This window comes from Erpetoichthys calabaricus, chromosome 2 (genome assembly GCF_900747795.2).
Source record: "Erpetoichthys calabaricus chromosome 2, fErpCal1.3, whole genome shotgun sequence".
Taxonomy (NCBI): Eukaryota; Metazoa; Chordata; class Cladistia; order Polypteriformes; family Polypteridae; genus Erpetoichthys; species Erpetoichthys calabaricus.
In genome coordinates, this window is record NC_041395.2 from 82,119,096 (window position 1) to 82,140,190 (window position 21,095).

Genomic DNA, 21,095 nt, shown 5'->3' on the forward strand with positions numbered 1-21,095 from the left:
CCCTGCAAACTACCCATAAGCCTTTGCAAACGTATTGTATTTCATCAGCTTCTATCCTTTGCAGTACTACATAATTTTCAAGTTGCTTTTACTTTTTGAATTGTCCTCGTAGTAATGATAATGAACACTCATGGTTAGTTCTTTGCACCCAGTACCGTCAGAATAGGCTGTGGTCCACCACAACCCAGCAACTGGATTAACTGGATTTAATAATGGATGTCTGGATGGATGTGTACTGAAGGTGAGTGCCCAAAATCTTTTTCAAAATCCAGTGCATTAACAAATCACAGACTTTTTAGACCCCAGTGGTCTTTCCATTCATTTCATGTACTACAGATTTGGCAGCCAACTTCTCTGTAATGGGTGTGTTTGCAATTATTAGGCAAGTGAAGCTTGTAAATGAGTTTGAACATATCCCATTTATTGCTCTTTCATCTGCCATGAATTCTAGGATTTGGCCAGCCAACTTATCAGTTCTTTTTTTTAATATTGGTCCCTTGCCTTTTGTGAGGCAAATTAGAGTCCAAAGGTTTATTTTAAAGGTTTTACAGTACGTCTAACACTTCACGGTTTGGACCAGGAGTGAGATGCTGTAAACCAAAAGTTGATTTTCCTACTTTGCCAGGGGTTTTCTTATGCTGAAGTCATGAATGCTGATATTTGCTGTATTAAGACAGACTGCTAGACATGGTTCTGTGTCTACATGCCACTATACCCACACTTCCTCAAGAACTATTTGGACAGATGTACACTAGTGGAAATATTGGCAACTGCTTCCAAAGTCTCTCCATTTTGACATCGTAACTCTGACAGACTGACAGACATAGATGCTTTTCTTCCTGCAGGTTTTGTTTTCCATAGATTAGAGCCATGAGGAAGATGTGTTAATGGGCACATTTAGTTAGATTTCTGTTGACCAGTTGGGCATGGTAACACAGAGGTTAACACTGCTGCCTCACAAGCTCCCTTTACACCTGGTATTAACATTTGTCTTTAGTATCTCTGCTTTGCTTGGAATTATAGCTGACTAGCCTAACCCCAACCCCCTGGCTTCACCCGCATAGAAGTGAAACAGGACAGCGAGGCGGGCCCTGCCCAACTACCTACTCCTGACGTCACACTTCCTCATCCCCTCGGCCCACAGCCTCTCTTTTGTATTAGCGCGAATATATCACTCCTGCAAGCGAAGTATGATTCTTAGTGCAATGAGAGAAGTCGCAAAATCAACCGGAATGATCGAGCAAGTTCTAGAAAAAAGCCCTATCTAAATCCATTAAGTAGTTCTCTCGTTTGCTAGCTAAACGGATGTAAGATTGACCCGAGGCAGGCTCAGCCTGCTGAGTGTCTCTCAGATTCGCACAAATTAATCGGTACCGCAAGAGAACTGTGATACTTCACGTGATGAGAGAGATCACAAAATGTTCAAGCAAATTATAGAAAAAAAAAATTATCTGAATTCGTTAAGTAGTTCTCTCGTGAAAAGCAGACAGACATACAGAGCGACAGACATTGGATTTTATATATAAAGAGATATAATCTTTCCCATACAAAATTCAAGTTAGCCTTACATGGTTGCTGTAGGCAGATAGAAAACACATTGGCATTTTCATTAGTCCTAAATGTGGTCACTATCTGTTTTTCAACCCCCTCCAAATGTGTGATTTGAACAAAAGTGCATCTACACTGCTTTTTAATGTAGTCAACTGTGGTACAATTGTGATTGGAGCACCAAAAAACTGTGTTACAGTGGCTAATAAAAAGTATTCAGCCCCTTGGACGTTTTTACATTTTATTGTTATAAAAAATGGAGTCACAATGGATTTCATTTGGTGTTATTAAAAAGACTCTTTAATATCAAAGAGAAATCACATTTCTGCAAAGTGGTCTAAATTAATTAGAATTATTAAACACAAAATAATTAATTACATAAGTATTCACCCTGTTCACATTTTCCTACCACATGTTTGATTAACTGGCATATCGGAATGATCCCTGTTGGAGTGTGTGCATGAAAAGGGTCTTTAGCTAGACAGGTCCCTTACTAATGTTGCCCCTGTTTGATTATTTTGCAAGCCAAATAAATGAAAGAAACATCAAGCATTGTTTTCACTTTTGCTTTCAAATGTTATTCTCTTTATGTTTGTAAACTGCATAAAGAACTGGGATAGGGCAGGAAGCAACCTTAGAAGGGACTCCATTCCACTGAAGAACACTGTCACTCTCATAGGGCCAGTTTTCAGTCATCAATTAAGCTATTGACCATGTCTTTACAATGTGGGACCTAAGGACTTAGGAGTTGTGAGGCATTACCATTAAACACTGTACTACCATAATGCCTACATGAAAACAATGAATGGATAGATAGATAGATAGATAGATAGATAGATAGATAGATAGATAGATAGATAGATAGATAGATAGATAGATAGATAGATAGATAGATAGATAGATAGATAGATAGATAGATAGATAGATAGATAGATAGATAGATAGATAGATAGATAGATGCAAGAGTTTGTTAGTCTTGGCAAGAGCAGATCCAGCTCAGCGGCAGTCACACAAGGAGTCCCTCAAGGCTCTGTCCTCGGTCCTCTGCTTTTCTGTATTTACATGCTTCCTCTTGGCCATATTATCCATACCTATGGACTGGGTTATCATTTTTATGCAGAGGATACTCAACTCTACTTCAATGTTAAAAGTGGGACTTCATCAGAGCTTTCTCAGCACACAACCTGCCTTAGTGAAATTAAAACCTGGATGGAGCAGAACTCTTTAAAATTAAATTGCAGTAAAACTGAACTCCTGCAAATTGGGACTAATATGCAACTTAATAAAATGAGCTCCTTCCCAGTCTATCTTGGCAGTGATCTCATCAGACCTGCCTCTACTGCAAAAAATCTTGGTGTCATTTTTGATTCCTCCCTCTTATTCCGCCCACATAAATCACATTAAGAAACTTTCTTACTTTCACCTCCGTAACATATCCCGTGTTCGCTCCTTCCTCTCCTTTTCTAACGCTGAGAAACTTGTCCATGCTTTTATCACATCCCGCATCGATTATTGTAATTCCCTACTGGCAGGTGCCCCTTCTAATCTTATATCACAGCTCCAGCTTATTCAAAACTCAGCTGCAACAGTCTTTACTCGAACCAGCAGCAGCGAGCACATCACACCCATCCTGCTCCGTCTCCACTGGCTCCCTGTGTCTTACAGAATCGAATATAAAATCCTACTAATAATTTACAAAGCCTTAAATAACCTCGCGCCAAACTACATCAGTGACCTTCTCCATCACTATGTGCCTGCCCGCCCACTAAGGTCCTCTGATTCTGTCAATCTTGTTGTGCCCCTCACTAATCTACTCTCCATGGGTGACAGGGCCTTCAGCTGTATAGCGCCCAGACTCTGGAATGACCTACCGAAATTAATCAGGCCAGCTGACTCCATGAATTCTTTTAAAAAACAATTCAAAACTCATCTGTTCAGGAAGGCTTTTAGCTCTACTTGACTTTATTACCTTTCTCTCAGTTTACTTCTCTGTCAAGATGCCAATGTAACCTGTATGTGTGTGCTAGACCATCAGTTATGTTGTCTGTTTCTTTTTTTTTCAGAATTCACTGTCTTAATCTTCTTTATTTATTTATCTGGTTTGTACAATGCTATATACTGTATATGCTGCCGTTCTTTATTATATTCTGTAAGTGCCTTGAGCATGGGAAAGGCGCTATATAAATAAAATGTATTATTATTATTATTATAGATAGATAGATAGATAGATAGATAGATAGATAGATAGATAGATAGATAGATAGATAGATAGATAGATAGATAGATAGATAGATAGATAGATAGATAGATAGATAGATAGATAGATAGATAGATGAACATGCTATTTGACCTTTGGCCTATTCTGGCTGTGACCAAAACCAAGACATTGAATTAGCCAGGAGTAGGAATATTTACAGCAGTGTGCCTCTGATAAATATGCTGTTTGAAAAGAAAGAAATTAGGTTCAGCCCTCTTAGCATTATAGAAAAGCAAGCCAAAAAAGATGATTTTTTTTTCAACAAGGACCCATATTATTACATGTAACAGAGAGACTTAAATATGAAAATGTCAACATAAATGCTGTAGTAAAGGTTCGTTTAGTGTCCACTGCTATACTAATGCAGATTTAGTACACATACTCTCGTGTTCTATTCTTTGAAACAGTCACCAACACAAAGCCCAAAGTTGCAACTGGGACAGTGGAAGAGTGTTTCTTTGGACATTTTTCTTATATTTTTTCTGTTGCTTGAGCATGAGAGGTGCCTGATCCACACGACTGACATGTCCATTGTGTTATTGTAGCTTACCATAGTACAGTGCTTCATGCCTTCCACATCTTCAATGAAATTATCATTGACAGTTGCTGCATTGCTTAGGGGGATAACAACTGTCTTGTCCTTGAACTTCTTAACAATCATTTTGCCTTTTTGCCACACAGCTACTGTTGCACCATGGTCAAGTTTCCCATGACCAAATTCACCAGGTATAGCATGACGGTGCAGTGCCATATACTTCAGTTGTACTATCCGTTTCAACGTCTGATGACCAAATCACATTGTCTTCACTATCACTCAATTCAAGCAATGGTTCACTTTCAGTTTTTTCTAAAACTGGCTTTACAGCTTTTCATTTGCTACTGTGTTTTTGTTTGAAGACTCCACCCCACTTATGAATATTGGTGAATTACCTTACAGTATCCATAAAGAGATAGATAGATGGCAGTAGAATACTGTCATGAGAGTTATTCAGGTTTAACACTATAAAGACGTCACTCCAAGTGTGACTCGGGTTTAACCGTATTTACATAGAATTCTGTGTTCGAGTCATGCTCGGAGTTAATGTCAAGAAGGTTAAAGAGCAGGAATGACAACCTTTGGATTAAAATAAATTAGGTCTCAGAGAAAATGTTGAAATACTTAAATAAACTTGGCCGAGGAGTAGGGTGAGGATACAATTAAAGATCTTTGAGACTTTGGAGACACAATGGTCATTGCTACAATAATTAACAGATTTCAATGACGTTGCAGTGGTATTATTTTCTCCATTGACCATGACAAGGATTCGTTCTACTTGAAAATTAAATTTCAGAATTTTAGTTTTTTAGGCCAAAGTCCAAAACAGATAAAGATTGTCCGATGTACTCAACAAACGTTATGAGTTCTCCATTCTAAATAATTCTAATAGAACCGATCACTGAGCTGTGACGTTTATTACATGATCTCTCTACACATATTTCGTTCATTTACATGCACTTTAATACCCTGGTTTCTAAAATGCTATGTAAACCCTTATTCTGATTATAATAACCCGGTTTTTGGTCTCTGAGAAACCTGGTTAACAGACTTACATTTCTCTGAGAGTAACCCAGTTATTTGGAAGTGGAAACCCTTAACTGGGTTACAGGTAAGGATTTCATGGTCTGCTCATGTCCATTGCACTCTGGTTGCCTTTCGTTGCACTTTCAGCAGCCACAAGATCAACACATTACTAATGTTTGATCAATCATATTATTCCTTCTCCTGGATGACATAATCTATATTGATATTATAGAAATCGTTACATTTATATTGATGAACTGAGCTTACAGTGCTAAACTCTGCACAACTTCGTACCAGTAGGGTAATGCGTAAAAATAACGTGCATTAAGTAGTCTTATTGCTTTTTTAAAATAACATGTTAGCTAATGTAATACCTATTTTACTGAAGTGAAAATGCCGTTATTATTATTCTATCAGCTCTGGGTGAAAGGCAAGAAGAAAAAGTCTCGAAACATCGCTCCCTTCCAGGATTCTTTCATACAGCCAAGTAGAAAAGAGTGTGCTGCAAGGCATTCACTAACAGAAACATAACACTAAGTTGTCGGTTTAGTTTTTACTGAGCTATTTGCCATTGATATGTTGAATCAATGAGACTGGGTGACACAGTGGCCCGTGTTCATAACGCAAACCATCGGTGGCTCAGGTTAAGGATGTAAAAAGAGGATGAATGTTATTGACTTCAGAACAAATGAAGAACTAAACCTATTTATAAAACGCAAGAAAGTGATCACAGGCTCCATGCTTGTTTTCGGATTCTCGCCAGCCGATGATGACGTTGAACTCTTTCTTTGCACAGTTTAATGACGTTAGAGCATTTTGCCATTTTGGACAATTCCATAATTGGACATGTAAATGCAAATGGAGGTTTCCAAGAAACCAGGCTTCTGCCCTAAGCGGTTTACTCATCTTATCCCAGTTTTGTGTGTGCATGTATAAACACTGATTGATTATTAAGAAATGACTGATTAACTTTTCTGTTCAGAAGCACTTTTATTTTCAGAAAGGCAGAACAGATAGCAATCATTTTTCAAAAATGGAATATTACACTGAAGGATGGAGTCAAGTAATAATAAAGTTAATAATGTGGCTAAAGAAACAACACAAATAAATATCAGTTAATAAGACAGGACACAGTGATAACTCTGAAGAAAGTACAACGTTGACAAGTCAAAAGAGCATACTAGTCAAATGGTGCATTAATTGTTGAGCAAACTAATTAAAAACAAACCCTATAGGCTTTGGTTTTAATAGCAGCACTTCATAAAATCTCCTTGTTTTTTGTTATTAAAGCTGTCTTTGACTTTTCTTGTGCTCAGCATGGCCTCTTCCTTTGCTCTCTGGGCCCCGCAGATCAGACTGCTGCATGAATGTGACATGATTAAGACTGGTAACGGATCTTCAGCTGCTTTATATATTTCTCTGTGCACTGCTGACCCTGTTCACTGTTCAGATGCGATACTCACACTTGCAAAAGAAACACATGGAAAGCGAGATCAGCCATGCTCATCTTTCTCTAAGGGCAGTGACAGTTGGTGTAATAGACATCTTCTGAGAAGTGGAAATAGGACTTACAGTGAATAGGATGCTTTGCGCAAAAGGAGCTGTAGGAACTTTTCCAGATTCATATTCAAAAAAAGTAGAAACAAAAAGAGTTTTTCTTGAATAGCAACTTACTGGTTTAAGTAAAAATAAATAGTGGAAAAACTCTTCCCAAAATACATAATGGCAAATGTCAAATATACTTGAGACCTATAAACTCTGTGGAGCAACAGGCATTACTGGCAAGAAATGAAACCAAAACCGGAGTTTGTGTTCGCCAAGAAACACAAGGCACTCTTTTCTGTCTTTTCCCTACTGTCGCTATTCTGATTTACTTGATGTGGTAACAGTAGACCCCATAGGAACGCAAAGCCTTTTTTGGGTATCCAAAACTACGCACCCCAGGCTCAAGTAGTCCACCACAACGAGCCCGGGGGGTGGTGATAGGGAAGCGAACGCTGCCATCAGCGAGCCAACCACCATCACAGCGGTCCAAGCGAGAGAAATGCCAAGCTGCATATAGCTGGCCTACCGTAGCAATTTCAGCACCTTGACTCTGGCAGGACTGCACAGCATCTTTGAAAGTCTTGCGACCCTTGGTGAAGTAAACTTGACCTGTAAGGAAAAAAATAACAATGATGTTGGTTTATTCCAATTATGACTTTCTGCGTCTGTTCAGGACAATAGAGGCTTTCGACTGATAAGCTTTGAAGAAAAGTTAGGCAAACAGAGCAGGTGTCTTGGAAAGAGCTCAGCATAGAAAATAAGAACAATAAAATGGAGATTTTCTACAGTTCACATTTCTATCAAACTAGACAACGTACCCAGCATTGCCTTCGTATATTTGTACAATGGCTTAAGGTAACAAAGGTTTGTTGACCCTTTTATGATTGCCATCTAAAATGCTGCTGTCCTATCTGTCATCTGCATGACTGCTCTGGTAGCTATCAATTTCTCTGTTCTCATGAATCAAGAATGTGTTCTTTATGTGTATGACTGGGTTCCATAATTGTAGCAACTCCTTCCTGGGCTTGATCTATGAATGCTATTTCTTGTTAATTTCTGATTTGGAAACAGATTTTTAATCTCTCATTAATAAATGCAACGACTTGTTGAATATTTGAATCGTTCATATGACATACTAGCAGGAGTACCCACCGTTGCCCAGGAATCTATAATCCTAAATGAAAGAAACAGAACATAGAAATAGAAGAAACAGTTTTCTGAATGACATTTTATTGTAATAGGTAATATAAGTGGTCATTCCAGAGCCTTTGGATACACTATATTTTTTGTTTTGCCTTGTGGTGCGAAAATGATCAAATTCTGAGGATTGCCCACTGTGGAACATACTATGTAGAGTTGTCTGTGTGAAAAGCATGGATTTTTCAAAGTGATGCATTTAACTTGCAGTGATTGCCCTTGAGCCTTACTAATTGACAGCAAAAGCCAAACGAACATGAAATTGTAGCCGTTTGAAATCAAAGGATAAATCATTCGGAATCAGCGGAATTCTTGGTATGAAAACATCTTCACGTCTTGCGCAATGTTTCAGACGCCCTTGAAATAGACATTTTTCTGGCATCGGAAGTGGACTTTCTAATTCTACGTCTTTATTTCGGTGGCATGGGTATATTAGCGAAAAGCAGGACAATTATAATGTGTTACATGGTATTACGTACGGAATAAGCACCACAGTGAGATGAATGCACGTTATTTACAATGCTTCGGAAAGCGAACAAATAGCACCATTCAGTCAGAAAGACCAAGACTGAAATCGTAATGTGAGTCAGAAAACGAGCAAATAGCACCACAAATACGGAAAGCCAGTCACGCGCACTGGGTCGTTCACGTTTTACATCCCTACAGCAGTTCCCCTTCACCTGATGAAAGCAGTCCGCCTTCTCATACTTGGACACTTCCGCCATCTGTTGGCAATTTAAAGAATCATTGGTAAAGAGCGATGCACAGGGACCAAACGTGACGCTAGATGGCACAGCCGTTAACGTCTGTTGCAACATGCGGCCATCTTGTCGATAATAAGTACGGGGACGTGTGCCGAACGTTGTGTACGTGAAAAGGTGCCCTGCGCTTCACCACGGACATTTCTCTCAACCAAACATACCCCATGACCTCCTCCTGGTCACAAAGGAGCCCCATCCTCAGTTTGGTGGCGATCGGATGCCCGGTGCAGATTTGTATGGCGGATAAACAAACATACATACACACATACATACATCGACTCTGCTTTATATATTAAGATAAACTGGAAAAAACTATTGTTTTTTTGTGATTTTATCTGAACCACTGAACCACTACTCATGATGCCACTTTTGAAACTTTACAAATTTATGAACATCCACTCAGCTGGGTGGCCTTTATGCGGTTGGCCGACCCATTATTACTCTACAATGAAATTCTTGAAACTTCATGAAGCCTACATTTTAAACTGCATCAACAGTAATGTAAAAACAAAATGTTGTGAAAGCAGACATAGCTGTTTTTGAGTGATGCACGATTTTTGCATTTCTCTCTATGATCACAACACAATGATACAACATCTTGTAGTTTGAATTGTAAGTTGGTTCAGCTTTATTATACACTAACTATGCTACCTATTTAAGACGAGTTGAAATCTAATCATCATAGATATCAGCGTTAATGATTGAAGTGCATTATGTCGGTTCAGTTGCTATGTCTCTTTTACATACAATTTAGTAGAGGATTTGTAAAAACAATGTTTGTGATGCACCATCTGATGGATTGCAACCGGACAGACACAGACGCTTGTCCTTTTATTGAGGTGGATCCACTCAGTCATTTTGAGGTAATGTGTAGTTTTTGGTTAACCAACACTCTTCTCAGTGACAATTTTAAATTGCAATATAGCCTATATTTTAGAGTGAACGAGCGTCAAGCTATATTCAAAATTTTGTGAAAATCGGTATAGATATTTTTATGTGATTGCCTAAAATAAATAAATAAATAATATGCACTCCTTAGTGTGCAAAACCAATAAATAACATCAAATGAAGCCATAAAATTCAAAGGCCGACAGAAGGCGTTACACACTGTTTATATCGATTACCTGTGAAATTTGGCAGACACTAAGGAAACAGCAAAGACAATTTAAGAAGACAATTTGAGAAGACTTGGACAAGCTTTAAAACTATGAGAAAATATAGTTTAACATAGAAAAGTGCAAAGTGCTACAAGTGGGCAAAAAGAATGTGAGTTGTAATACAATAGGGCAGACACTGTCCTACAGGGATTCTGGGGTTTATGGTGACAGATTTTCATTGTCTAAGCAATGTGGAGGTGATATTAAAAAGGCAAATAAAATGTTAAATTATATCATAAAAACTGTTGAATATAAATCAAGGGATGGTATGCTCAGATTGTATAATTAGGATTAGGAAGCCTTTATTGTCATTGTTACAAGTACCAGTAGATGCACTAGTAAGACCACATCTGGAGTATTATGTGCAGTTCCTGTTGCCACGTTACAAGAAGGACATAGCAGCACATGAAACCGTACAGAGGAGAGCAACCAAGTGCATCCCAGGACTTAAGAACGTGTCCTTCTCTGACAGACTCAGAGAATGAAACCTGTTTAGTCTCAAGCAGAGGAGACTGTAAGGGGACCTAATCCAGATGTTCAAAATTCTCAAAAGTACTGATAAAAGTAGATCCAGTAGAATTCTTTCAACTTAATGGTGAATCTCGCACTGGAGGACACCAGTGGAAATTAAGGGGAAGTGCAGTTAGGACTGAAGCAAGGAGGAAGCACTTCTTGTGGGAATCTGAAATAAACTACTAAGACATGTAGTTAAAGCAGAAACCTTGAAAACCTTTAAGACATATTTGGATGAGCTATTGGGACAATTTACCTAGTAGCTAAACAAAAGAGCCTGATGGATTGAATTGCCTCCTCTCGTTTGTCAAACTTTTATGTTCTTATGTGCAGAGGTTAGTCTTATTATATGTGTTAATCAGTGTAATATTTACATGGAAAGAAGTAATGTAACCTCTTTATAATGTACAGTAACTACAGTAAAATATTCTAAATGTGAATTTCCCCCTGGGATTAATAAAGTATCTATCTATCTATCTATCTATCTATCTATCTATCTATCTATCTATCTATCTATCTAAATTAGATGTAGCACTGAAGCAGAACATTTTGATCATCATATCTGGGTCAAATTTGACCCAGTTTTGTGTTTGAAATCAGTAAAAACACCCTAAATTTCATCTGTTTGGGATGAAACCAAGTCAATTTTTCTACATTTCCTCAAATTAAACGTTAAACAGATCCCATATTCTGTACAGTTTCCACAAACTGTTTTCCTTGCCATGTCTTTCGGGTGAGTTTTGACCTGCCTTGACTCTCATGGATTTTCAACTGCATTTACAGTTAGTTTGTTTACTGACAATCCATAAACATATCCTAAATGTCATATTTTCAGCTCTGAAATGTGAATCCTTTTAGTTAAGTGACCTAACTTTTCAAAAAGGAAAAACATTTTCCAAATGTCACATTTTTGTACAGCTGCTACACATTCAATTGCATTGAAGGCGGTTTGTTTTTTCACAACCCATAAAAACCTCCTAAACGTCATCTATTCTGAAAGTGAGGTTTATTGGCATAACAGGTTAAGATTGTCAATCAATACAAAGCAAGTTTGTGGTGAAAAATTTACCTATAAATAATTTTACCTAAAGGTATTGCCAAAATTGGGTCAAGAAAGACATGGAAGGCATTGTGAGTGTTCAGTAATTATAAATAATGGTTGGCAATTTGAACAGGAACTGTCAAAGAAATATTAATGAATGCTTTAATTGAATGGAAAGAAATGTAAAGAAAAAAATCCTTGAATACATAGCCACAGCATTTAAAACAATTGCATTAAGCGCCCCAGCAGTATCTGTGATCTACTTTGGAAAGGCACTTAACATGTTGGGAATTGATGATGGGATTGATGCCAGCTATCATAACTCTGTTACGGGGTTCAGATATTTGGGTGGACAGATGGACATGTGTACTTTGCCACCTGTGTTTATCTAAATATAAAACTGAGGCAGGTTGCCTTACAATGGAAATAAAATAAAAATTAACTATCAGTTTAAATATTATAACACCCATAGTCCAGTATAAGAATAAGGGCATCCAGGAAAAGAATTAATGAATGAATCAATAACTATCATTACTACAAGCTAGAGCCAACATGGTAATTTAGAAGCTTTATGTGCTAAAAGACATTTGTGTTAAGCTGTGCAAATGGACATTAATCATAAACATGACATTTCCTTGAATAGCTATGTTCTATTCTAGTCTTGCAATATTTTATTTATTCATTTAATTTTATCAAGGAGCCTTTTCAAAAGGAATTATTTGTGTTTTCACACAATGAAACCTTTAATCGTCGATGTAAAGCAGAATGCATCAAATTGGTCGTTGACTTTATCCCGTTGCCCGTAACTGCGGATCCCTGGCAGAAGCTCTTTCCCACCACACTGCTCTCTGGAGTGGATGATTGGGTAGTGAACAGTGCCGTCCTTGAGCCAACCGGCGTTGCACCAGTCCAGGCCATCTAACCATGCTACCAAGAGAAAAACAGACACTTTAAAATTGTAATCAGTTTTCACAGATTGTGTGCACGATAACTAACACGTTGCACTCACCTTTATAAAGCTGTGAAAATGTAGCCAGTCTAGCGTCTTGATCCTCACAAGCCTTTTCTGCTTCATAATACGTGTATTTGTAGCGGCCATTGGTGTTTTGGAGAGGAAACACCACTCCTAGTACAAGAAGAAACATAAGGTAAGTTATTTCCATACTTTTTAAATGGGACTAAAGTTCTCTTAAGATGAATAATCCTAATAGTTTGACTGGAGTGCTTAGTGTTCTGTGAAGGCACAATAATTCAGAGAGTAGCACTGATGCCTCAGAAGCTCAAAAACCTCAGTCCAGATTTGGTTATGTGGGTTTTTCTCAGATACTTCCATTTTAATCCTGCACACCCAAGACGCACATGTTAGAGTCATTGACAATGCTAAACTGGCATTACATAAGCAAGTGTTGGGTGGGTTGTGTGCCGTGATGGACTGGTGCCCCATATGGAGTTGGTTCTTACATCGCGCCTCATTCTGTCAGACAGGGATGGACTGTCTGACGACAGGATTGGGAATCTAAAATTAGCCCTGGACATTCGTACAGATTGGCCCCCCACAATCAGTTGGATGCAGAAACACATAACATTCTCTCTTGATTTGAAAGTAGAGTAGTGCAGGATACTGAGTGATATAAGACAGCATGCTGTACAGAAGATGTGCTGACCCCCTGAACGGTCTCAATTACTCCTGTGGCTGCTTTGTCCTCCTGCCTCATACAAACTCTGCTGCACTAAACTGAGAGTTGACAAAGAGAAAATGTGTGAAGGCCTAACACAAGAACAAAGTTAGGCCCAATTAAACTTCCATGCCCTCCTTCCTAGCTCATGTTAACTCAACTTAGCCTGGTTTGAAAATGACATCCTTGTAAAATAAAGCATGAACCTGTTTAGATCTTTGGCTGCATTACTGTAGAGGAAATAAAATCAAAGAGAAGTCAACAGCATGTCAAACTATGTCAAATTTAATGGTGGATGTTAACTCCATATTGTTTAACATCACTTGTAGTCTGAGTGTTTTAATGAACTGTCTTGGCTTGTAGAGAATCATTAGTAGTCATAGTAAACAGCCTACTGACCCTGCAGTCTGTTGCTCTCAAATTGAAAAAGTTTGTACATAATGTTATTCCTTGTTGAAGTGATTAAAATTCTTTTTTTCTTTGTTTTCTAGCCCCTGTCCCTCTCACCTGTATCTTGTGCTTCCCTCTTCTTTGCTTTGGTCAGGCAGTTAGGCTTATGGTGAGGGGCGGACTGTGAGTCAGAAAAGAGAAGAGCACTGAGGCTGCAGTGTGGGCCACTCACGTCATGTCCCTCTCTATCTTTTACTCACTTTGAGGCCAGACATCATGACTCACAGAGAGAACCACCCATGAAAAATTGTTATGATAGTCCCAAAATGTTCATCCGTGCTGTTGAAACACACTGTGGCAACCTCAACCCTGAATTAGATGGAGGGATGGCGGGGTCATTTACAGCTGCTATTTTAAAACACTTTAACTTAATTGAAAACACAAATTGCCTGTGGTAAATCCTTATAGTGTCTTATAACTGTGGATTGAACATACAACAAATCTTCTAAAATGTACCCTTTATAAACATTTATTACACGAAGAGGCTTCTATATAATTGGTAGGAGTTTAATGTTCATGATAGTGATATCCAACATCTCTCATCACAGATGAAGAAACAGCTACTCTATCGTATATACTGTACAACCACAATTTAGCTCACTCTGTGTTGGGATCCATTCCCCAATGACTTTAAAAATGCTTCATTCTATTTACAAAGAATTACAGATTCTTCAGGGCTGTGTACTGCTGAGATCCCTGATGAATTAGACGCAAGTATGAGTGCACACTCCACATAGATAAGATTTGAAAATACCCAGGAAATACTATTAAACTGAGGACTAATGCATGTACATTGCTGTTTGTATACTCCTAAGTTTGCCATGTGAAATGAGTTGTTCATTCAGATCAAGTCTTATCTTAGTTCTACATAGAGAAAGCAGTCCATTGTTCCCCCATAGCTGCTGTCAAATCTGTTTGAGGTTCCATAGTGTAACTGCATCGTTTTTAATCAAGGTTAACAATCATCACAATTTCATCTTCATATTGTCCAGCTGTTCTTCTGTGGCTTACAAACTACTCACTGGAACAAGCTAACCTGGCTTTGTTATCTCCAAGTCAATGAAAATTGAGTTTACTGCATATAACCCTCTGAATTTTATACATGCATACAACTGATTTGAAACATTTCTCTACTTTTTATATATAGATATACTGAATAAATAAATATATATACACTGAACTCTTTAGAGAGTGACTTTGGGACATTTATTTGAAAGAATTCCATGACTCCATGTTGCAGGAGAATTAAAAAATGTGAGCTCAGTAGCACATGTCATGGTTGAATGTAGAAGTGGGATCCAAGAAAATAAGAGAAAAGCCACTCTGTTTTAATATACAAAAATGAATGGCTAGGAAGCAGCAAAAAACAATCTGGTAGACTATCCATCCATCCATTTTCCAACCCGCTGAATCCGAACACAGGGTCACGGGGGTCTGCTGGAGCCAATCCCAGCCAACACAGGGCACAAGGCAGGAACCAATTCCGGGCAGGGTGCCAACCCACCGCAGGACACACACACAAACACACCCACACACCAAGCACACACTAGGGCCAATTTAGAATCGCCAATCCACCTAACCTGCATGTCTTTGGACTGTGGGAGGAAACCGGAGCGCCCGGAGGAAACCCACGCAGACACGGGGAGAACATGCAAACTCCACGCAGGGAGGACCCGGGAATCGAACCCAGGTCCCCAGATCTCCCAACTGCGAGGCAGCAGCGCTACCCACTGCGCCACCGTGCCGCCCTCTGGTAGACTATTACTGTGAATATCAAAAACAAAACAACAAGGCAAAAGCAAGCAGAAAAAGCAATGAAGAGCACACACTTCAGGACCTGTCTTCCTTAAATGGGTATGTCACTCCAAATATGTTGCTTTGCAACAGCAACTAAGGTCCATGTCCCTCTTGAAGTTTAGCATTTTTTGATTAAATCACGACCGATGTAAGGTTAGTGGAGATGGAATTCTCTTTGGACACGAACGGCTCAACGATTGACAACAAATAACATAAATCAAATTGAAGCATTTGGGAGGCCTAGCTTCTGAATGGGGGAGGCTTGGTGGGGAGAGATGGGGGGGATTGCATGTAGGTTTGCCTTTAGATTCCAGCTGTGCCTTCATCTCATTGCCTGTCTTCCTTCATGTCAACACTTCACTCCCAGAGTTGTGAATTCCTGTAGCTCATTTTGTGAAGCTTAGGGAAAGAGTTTTCTCAGGAGTTAGAGAAATAAACAATGCAATATATCACGCTATGAAGATACACATACATTCAGTATTATTGTAGAAACAAACTTTCGTAATCTGACGTTTTAGATTCCTGTTTTCCACATTTCCACTTTTTGTGGCTTTAAAGTTTGTTTATGTGCAGCCAATTGATATTTTATCATTATGAGGGTGATATTAGTATGGTGCTGTCTTCATATTAATTTTTCTAGTGTATTCCCCAGTTTTATGTTAGTTTTGCATGGCTGCATCCATGTTCTTTGTTCCAACAATATCAGTTGCTAGTCTTGTGATCAGGAGACACGCAGTGACATGTGATCTCACCATACACTCCCCATTTGAAAGGGCAGCACGAAAAGGACTTTATCTGTATTTTGGTTTTGATAGGTAAACAAAACAAACACTTTTTGCAAAATGATCTTTTTGTCACAGACTCTTTTCACTTTACTTTTTGTTTCTCAGTACTGTAGTCTGGTACTTTTGAATTCTCTCTGGTATTCTGACCATTTTGTCTGTCCCTGACCTCCTCTTTGTTTTGTTCTGTCTTGTGCCACCTCCACTAGCAAAACTAAAGTGCACTTTCAAGAAGACGTTCGTGCTGGAATCCTTACCCATTTCATTCATTAGGACTCTGGTATGTGCTTTGGATAGTCAGCTGATGTTCTCCTATCTGCCAGTATAAGACCCCTTTCTACGAGTTTGAGTTTGATTATTGTTCCATTTGGTGGTGCCTCACTATGTCACTGCCTCCTTTGATACCCTTAAGATCATTTTAAGTATCAGTATGAGCCAGAATATCCCAATGATCATCTCCAACAAATTCAAGATGAGAGAATAAAGAGATCAACTTGGAGAGTCAAAATGGTCAAGTTGGCGAAGAATGTATACAGCCTGCCACATTCTAGAAATTCCAGATAATTGGCAAGGTAACTACAAGTACTGGGATTTCCATAAGAGGAAATTGTAAAAACTTGATTTTTCTCATTTTAGTTTTACAACACATATCTGTGTATTTTCTAATCATCTTAATAGAAAGGAAATATTGTGCTAAACAGCTTCAGTGTGGTTTTGTGCCGTTTTACTTCCATATTTGTATGAAACCTCCACCCATGACTGTCACTATGATCAGACAAGTGAACAGGAATATAACCTCACCTCAAGAGAAATAGTGCCAAGAATGTGTGATGAAATGTATCACTTCCAATTTACTTTTGTGGCCATTAATAAACCGCAGAAACGTGGAAGGCATGTTTTTAAAGTCAGAATCATTGCTGCTTCAAAGTGAATGTTTTTGGTAAGTTTTAAGGTTTTTGCTTTCCCATTCCTCAGACCGTTTCATGGACTTGTGAAATTTTAAATTCCAATATTACCTTCAGTGAAAATGTAGAACGTTTGCTTGATTTATTCAGGGCATTTCTTCAATGGGGATGTGATCTCTTTTGCTCTAAGATTCAAGAAGGCATCACTCCATGATGAATTTTTATTCCTCTTGTGCCTTCATCTTTGCACTTTGGTTGGACTTTGATGGTGATACAGAGAGGGCTAGAGACAACATGGATTGCTATGAAGGAAAGCATTTTGAGAAACCAATCTCATAAATATTCACCAATTCATCCATTGCAAAACTGCATCATCCAGTATAAGAAGGTGTGAGCTGGAGTCTGTCCTGCGTGCACTGCTCTATGTGTGAGTGCGACAGTCTATTGATGGCACACTGACACACACGTCACTTGGCCAGTTTAAAAGCACTAATTACCAGAGGACATTGTGAAAAAACACACAAACATGCAGAGAATCTGGGCTGATGATGACTGCAACAAGATGTGAACCACAGTCAAAGGCTCTGTGAAGAAGCAGGCCCGGCCATTCCATCAGCTAATTTCGGGAGCTTGTACAATACTATACAAGTCTGTAATTTTTCATGTAACTTTACAAATTTTGTGTAAATTCCTCTCCCAATTTTCAGTTCTTCGGAAGTTTTATTTGAGGGAATATATAGACACTAAATTTTATCTGTGTACTGTGTTTTGTAACTCTAGCATACTGTATATTGTATGCTTGTAAGCAAAATGTTTAAATCTGGCCAATTACAGTGCAGATGATTACAACACTAAGAGACCACCATCTTCTAATAGTGTGCACCCATTTTTTAAGAGTTGGCCAGCCAGTATCACCTGCCATAAAAACATTCTAACATAACTAAAGACAACATGCCAATTTGAAGATTTTCACAGAAGACATTTTAGACTCCAAACCAACTCCTTCCTTTCCCTCTCATCACCTTCAAGATGCAGAGTCAGTGTAATGCTTTCATCCTCAAGGCCATTTATGAGCTCACAACGATAACTCCCATCATCGTCCAAGGAAACATCAGTGATGTGGAGAGAAGACTCCATTGGGTTCACCCTGCGCAAACTGGAACGAACTGCCAAAGGTCCATAACCTCGCTGCTGCACGCCATTGGTAATCAGTATGAGGTTCTCCACACCAAGCTTATCTTCCTCTAGCTTTGTCCACTTCACTTTATAATTGTTGGGTTTGACCCGCAGGAGGCAGGGCAGGGTAACATTAGCCCCTCGGCGAGTGAAAAACTCAGTCTGCACTGGCCTGACCAGGTAATGCAAGCCTTTAGGTCGCACTGTAAAAGAAAAAAGTTACAGAACTTCAGCAAGATGTCATTTACTAAAACATAAAGCAGCCAAACCAAAGTGTTCAAGTACATTTCATTTCTTTCTTAGGGTTTGGAAGACCACAGGCCAATATCAACATGAAACTTATTTTATGATCAGTTATTTAAAAGAGCAGCTTATAAATCTTGAAACATGCAACTTATAAAGTTGAAGTCACCATTTTATAAACTACTAGGGGGTTACTCCCTGCTCGCTTCGCTCGCCAACCCCCTGGCCAGCAGCCAATTCGCATCTCTGCTGCTTGTGTTGTGAAGAGGGGGTCTGAATGCACCCTAAGGAGACACAGTCGCTCCTCTGAAACCCCCTTTTAAATGGTGATACAAAGGGAAACAAATACAGTTTTTTTTACCTCCTCTTTGCTCGATCAGCTGCTGGTTTGCTGCTGCTGCCGTGCCGCATGATCTGCATCTCGTGCGGTGCTTCAAACATGTAAAAGCCTGTACAGCAGCTGTCTTTGTCATCTACTCTTTGTCTTTTATTTCTGGCCCCGGGCATGGTTAAATGTCTTGGCACAAAGTGTCATCTCGGATATTTTTTTAGTTTATAATAAGAATCTGAAAATCTAACAACATCACATTAAAGTTCAATAAATTCTGAAAAGAATGATACCAATCATATATATGTAGGTTTTAAAATAAGCCTGATTTAAAGTGTGACAAAAAACATGACATAAAAAGTCACATAAAATCATTGCACAAAATCGTTGCACTTTTAGGCTTAGGATTTTATATAGAGAGAGTAGATTCAAACATGACAATTTAAACAATAACAGAAAGGCCAATGATCATGTGTTTCAGATATATTACACACCAAATTTAAATAAATTATTTGAAAACTCTATTCATTCCTAACGAACTTAATAACAACATTTCAAGCACATTTAACAACTGATTTACAAATTACACCTTAAGTGCTAAGGATTAAATCATTACTTTGGAACCATAATATCTAATGAGGACAATGAACGCTGCATGCAACTCACCTTAAAGGTAACCTGTTCTCACCCACTTTACCGAGAAAAGAATCACATAAATACAACTTTAATTCTGATTAAACAAACGGAGCATTAGTGAAGGTCAGTGGATAGTTACACTTGAAATGGATTTATGAGAAAGCTTTGATCTTCTTAATTTGAGTACATGATGTGCATTACTTTGAAAGTGAAAGTGAAAACTTCTGTCTTTTTTAAAGAAATTATATTTAATTTAATAGGATGAACGTTTCACTTGTTTTATTTAGGAATAGTTTATTGCACACAGGATGAATACCACTGCGTATCAATAGACAGCTCAGGTTTAAGGCTATTTACAATAATTTAGGATTTTTAAAAAAAATGTGAATCTCTAATAAATTTTAATCAATTCAATACAGTAATGATGAAGAAAACTTTTTAAAAAATGTGAAAATGCACTTAAAGGAGGACTCCATCCAAAAATTACATTTTTTAATATGTTACTTACCCCATTTAGTCTGTAGTGATGGCCAAGAGAAAATTTTAATTTCACGTTTTTTATGTTGAATTGAGATAACGTTGTTTCTGAAAGACCATGAACCTATGGTGACCAGCACTGGACAACAGCAAATAATATCAATAATGTTCATGAAAAAAATCTCTTGTTACTCATGTTGCATAATTCACAAGTCAAGTCATCCAGTTGTATGTTCACACCATGCCAAACACATGATTTTTTTGCTAAAATATTGTTAAATAAGTACCCCTGGAAAATGAAAGTGGTCCATAAACAGAAAGCCTCTTCACACAGGGTTCATGCCTTTGAATTAAAGACAAGAGTCGACCAATGAATGAAGAGAAAGGCAAGTCATCAATTCAAAAGCACGATCCAGTGTGAAGGGGCTTTCTGTTTGTGGACTACTTTCATTTTCTATTGGTATTTATTTAACAGTATTTTATCAAAAATGTATGCATTGTTATCTCCATTTTTCATGAGGTTATTACTTTTTTCTTGTCAATGGTTAAAAAAACATTTCAAAAATATAATTTTTGATTGGAGTGTTCCTGTAACAGTTTTAGTGATTCATCATGCTGGAATAATAAAAATCGGGACCCATCTGCAAAGCATTAAAATAACATTTCTGAAGGCAAATTATACCTGGATTTCAGCACAAGTTCTTTTAACCCAAAACTAACAATTGATCAATAGTCAAAAGTATTTTATATACTTGAGTGAGTATACTTTTTAATCAACTTTAAATGTTTCCTACCAGATTCTTCCAGAGTTAATATAATTCTTTAAAAGGGTGTTGGGGATGTTGTGATATTTGCCCACAAATCTCAATGAAGGTTTGAAATTCAAAACACTTGGCCCAGGGAAAAAGCAAAAAAGTGTTATCTTTCTAATACAGTTTTTTGAGCAAAAAATTCAAAAAGTAAAAGGTTGCCTCAAAAAGACAACTCAAAAGAGCTAAAAGAGCAAGAATTCTAAAAAGAAGAATCACTATACAAGCCACGATA

At 38.1% G+C, this 21,095-nt stretch overlaps 1 protein-coding gene across 3 annotated transcripts in view; it reads right to left on the reverse strand.

Moving 5' to 3' along the window:
* Positions 1-6,336: 6,336 nt before the first annotated feature.
* hapln2 (hyaluronan and proteoglycan link protein 2) overlaps positions 6,337-21,095 on the reverse strand; it is a 43,201-nt gene continuing 28,442 nt past the window's right edge. For 2 of the 3 annotated variants that reach the window (XM_028793996.2, XM_051923309.1), the window contains exons 3-6: positions 18,214-18,570; positions 12,591-12,707; positions 12,323-12,508; positions 6,337-7,520 (exon numbers count right to left, since the gene is read on the reverse strand). In XM_028793996.2, the coding sequence (XP_028649829.1) occupies positions 7,237-7,520; positions 12,323-12,508; positions 12,591-12,707; positions 18,214-18,570 (944 nt within the window). In that variant the 3' untranslated portion in view covers positions 6,337-7,236. Of the gene's footprint in view, positions 7,521-12,314; positions 12,509-12,590; positions 12,708-18,213; positions 18,571-21,095 lie in introns of all 3 variants that reach the window. The other variant, XM_051923310.1, reaches the window with a different exon arrangement.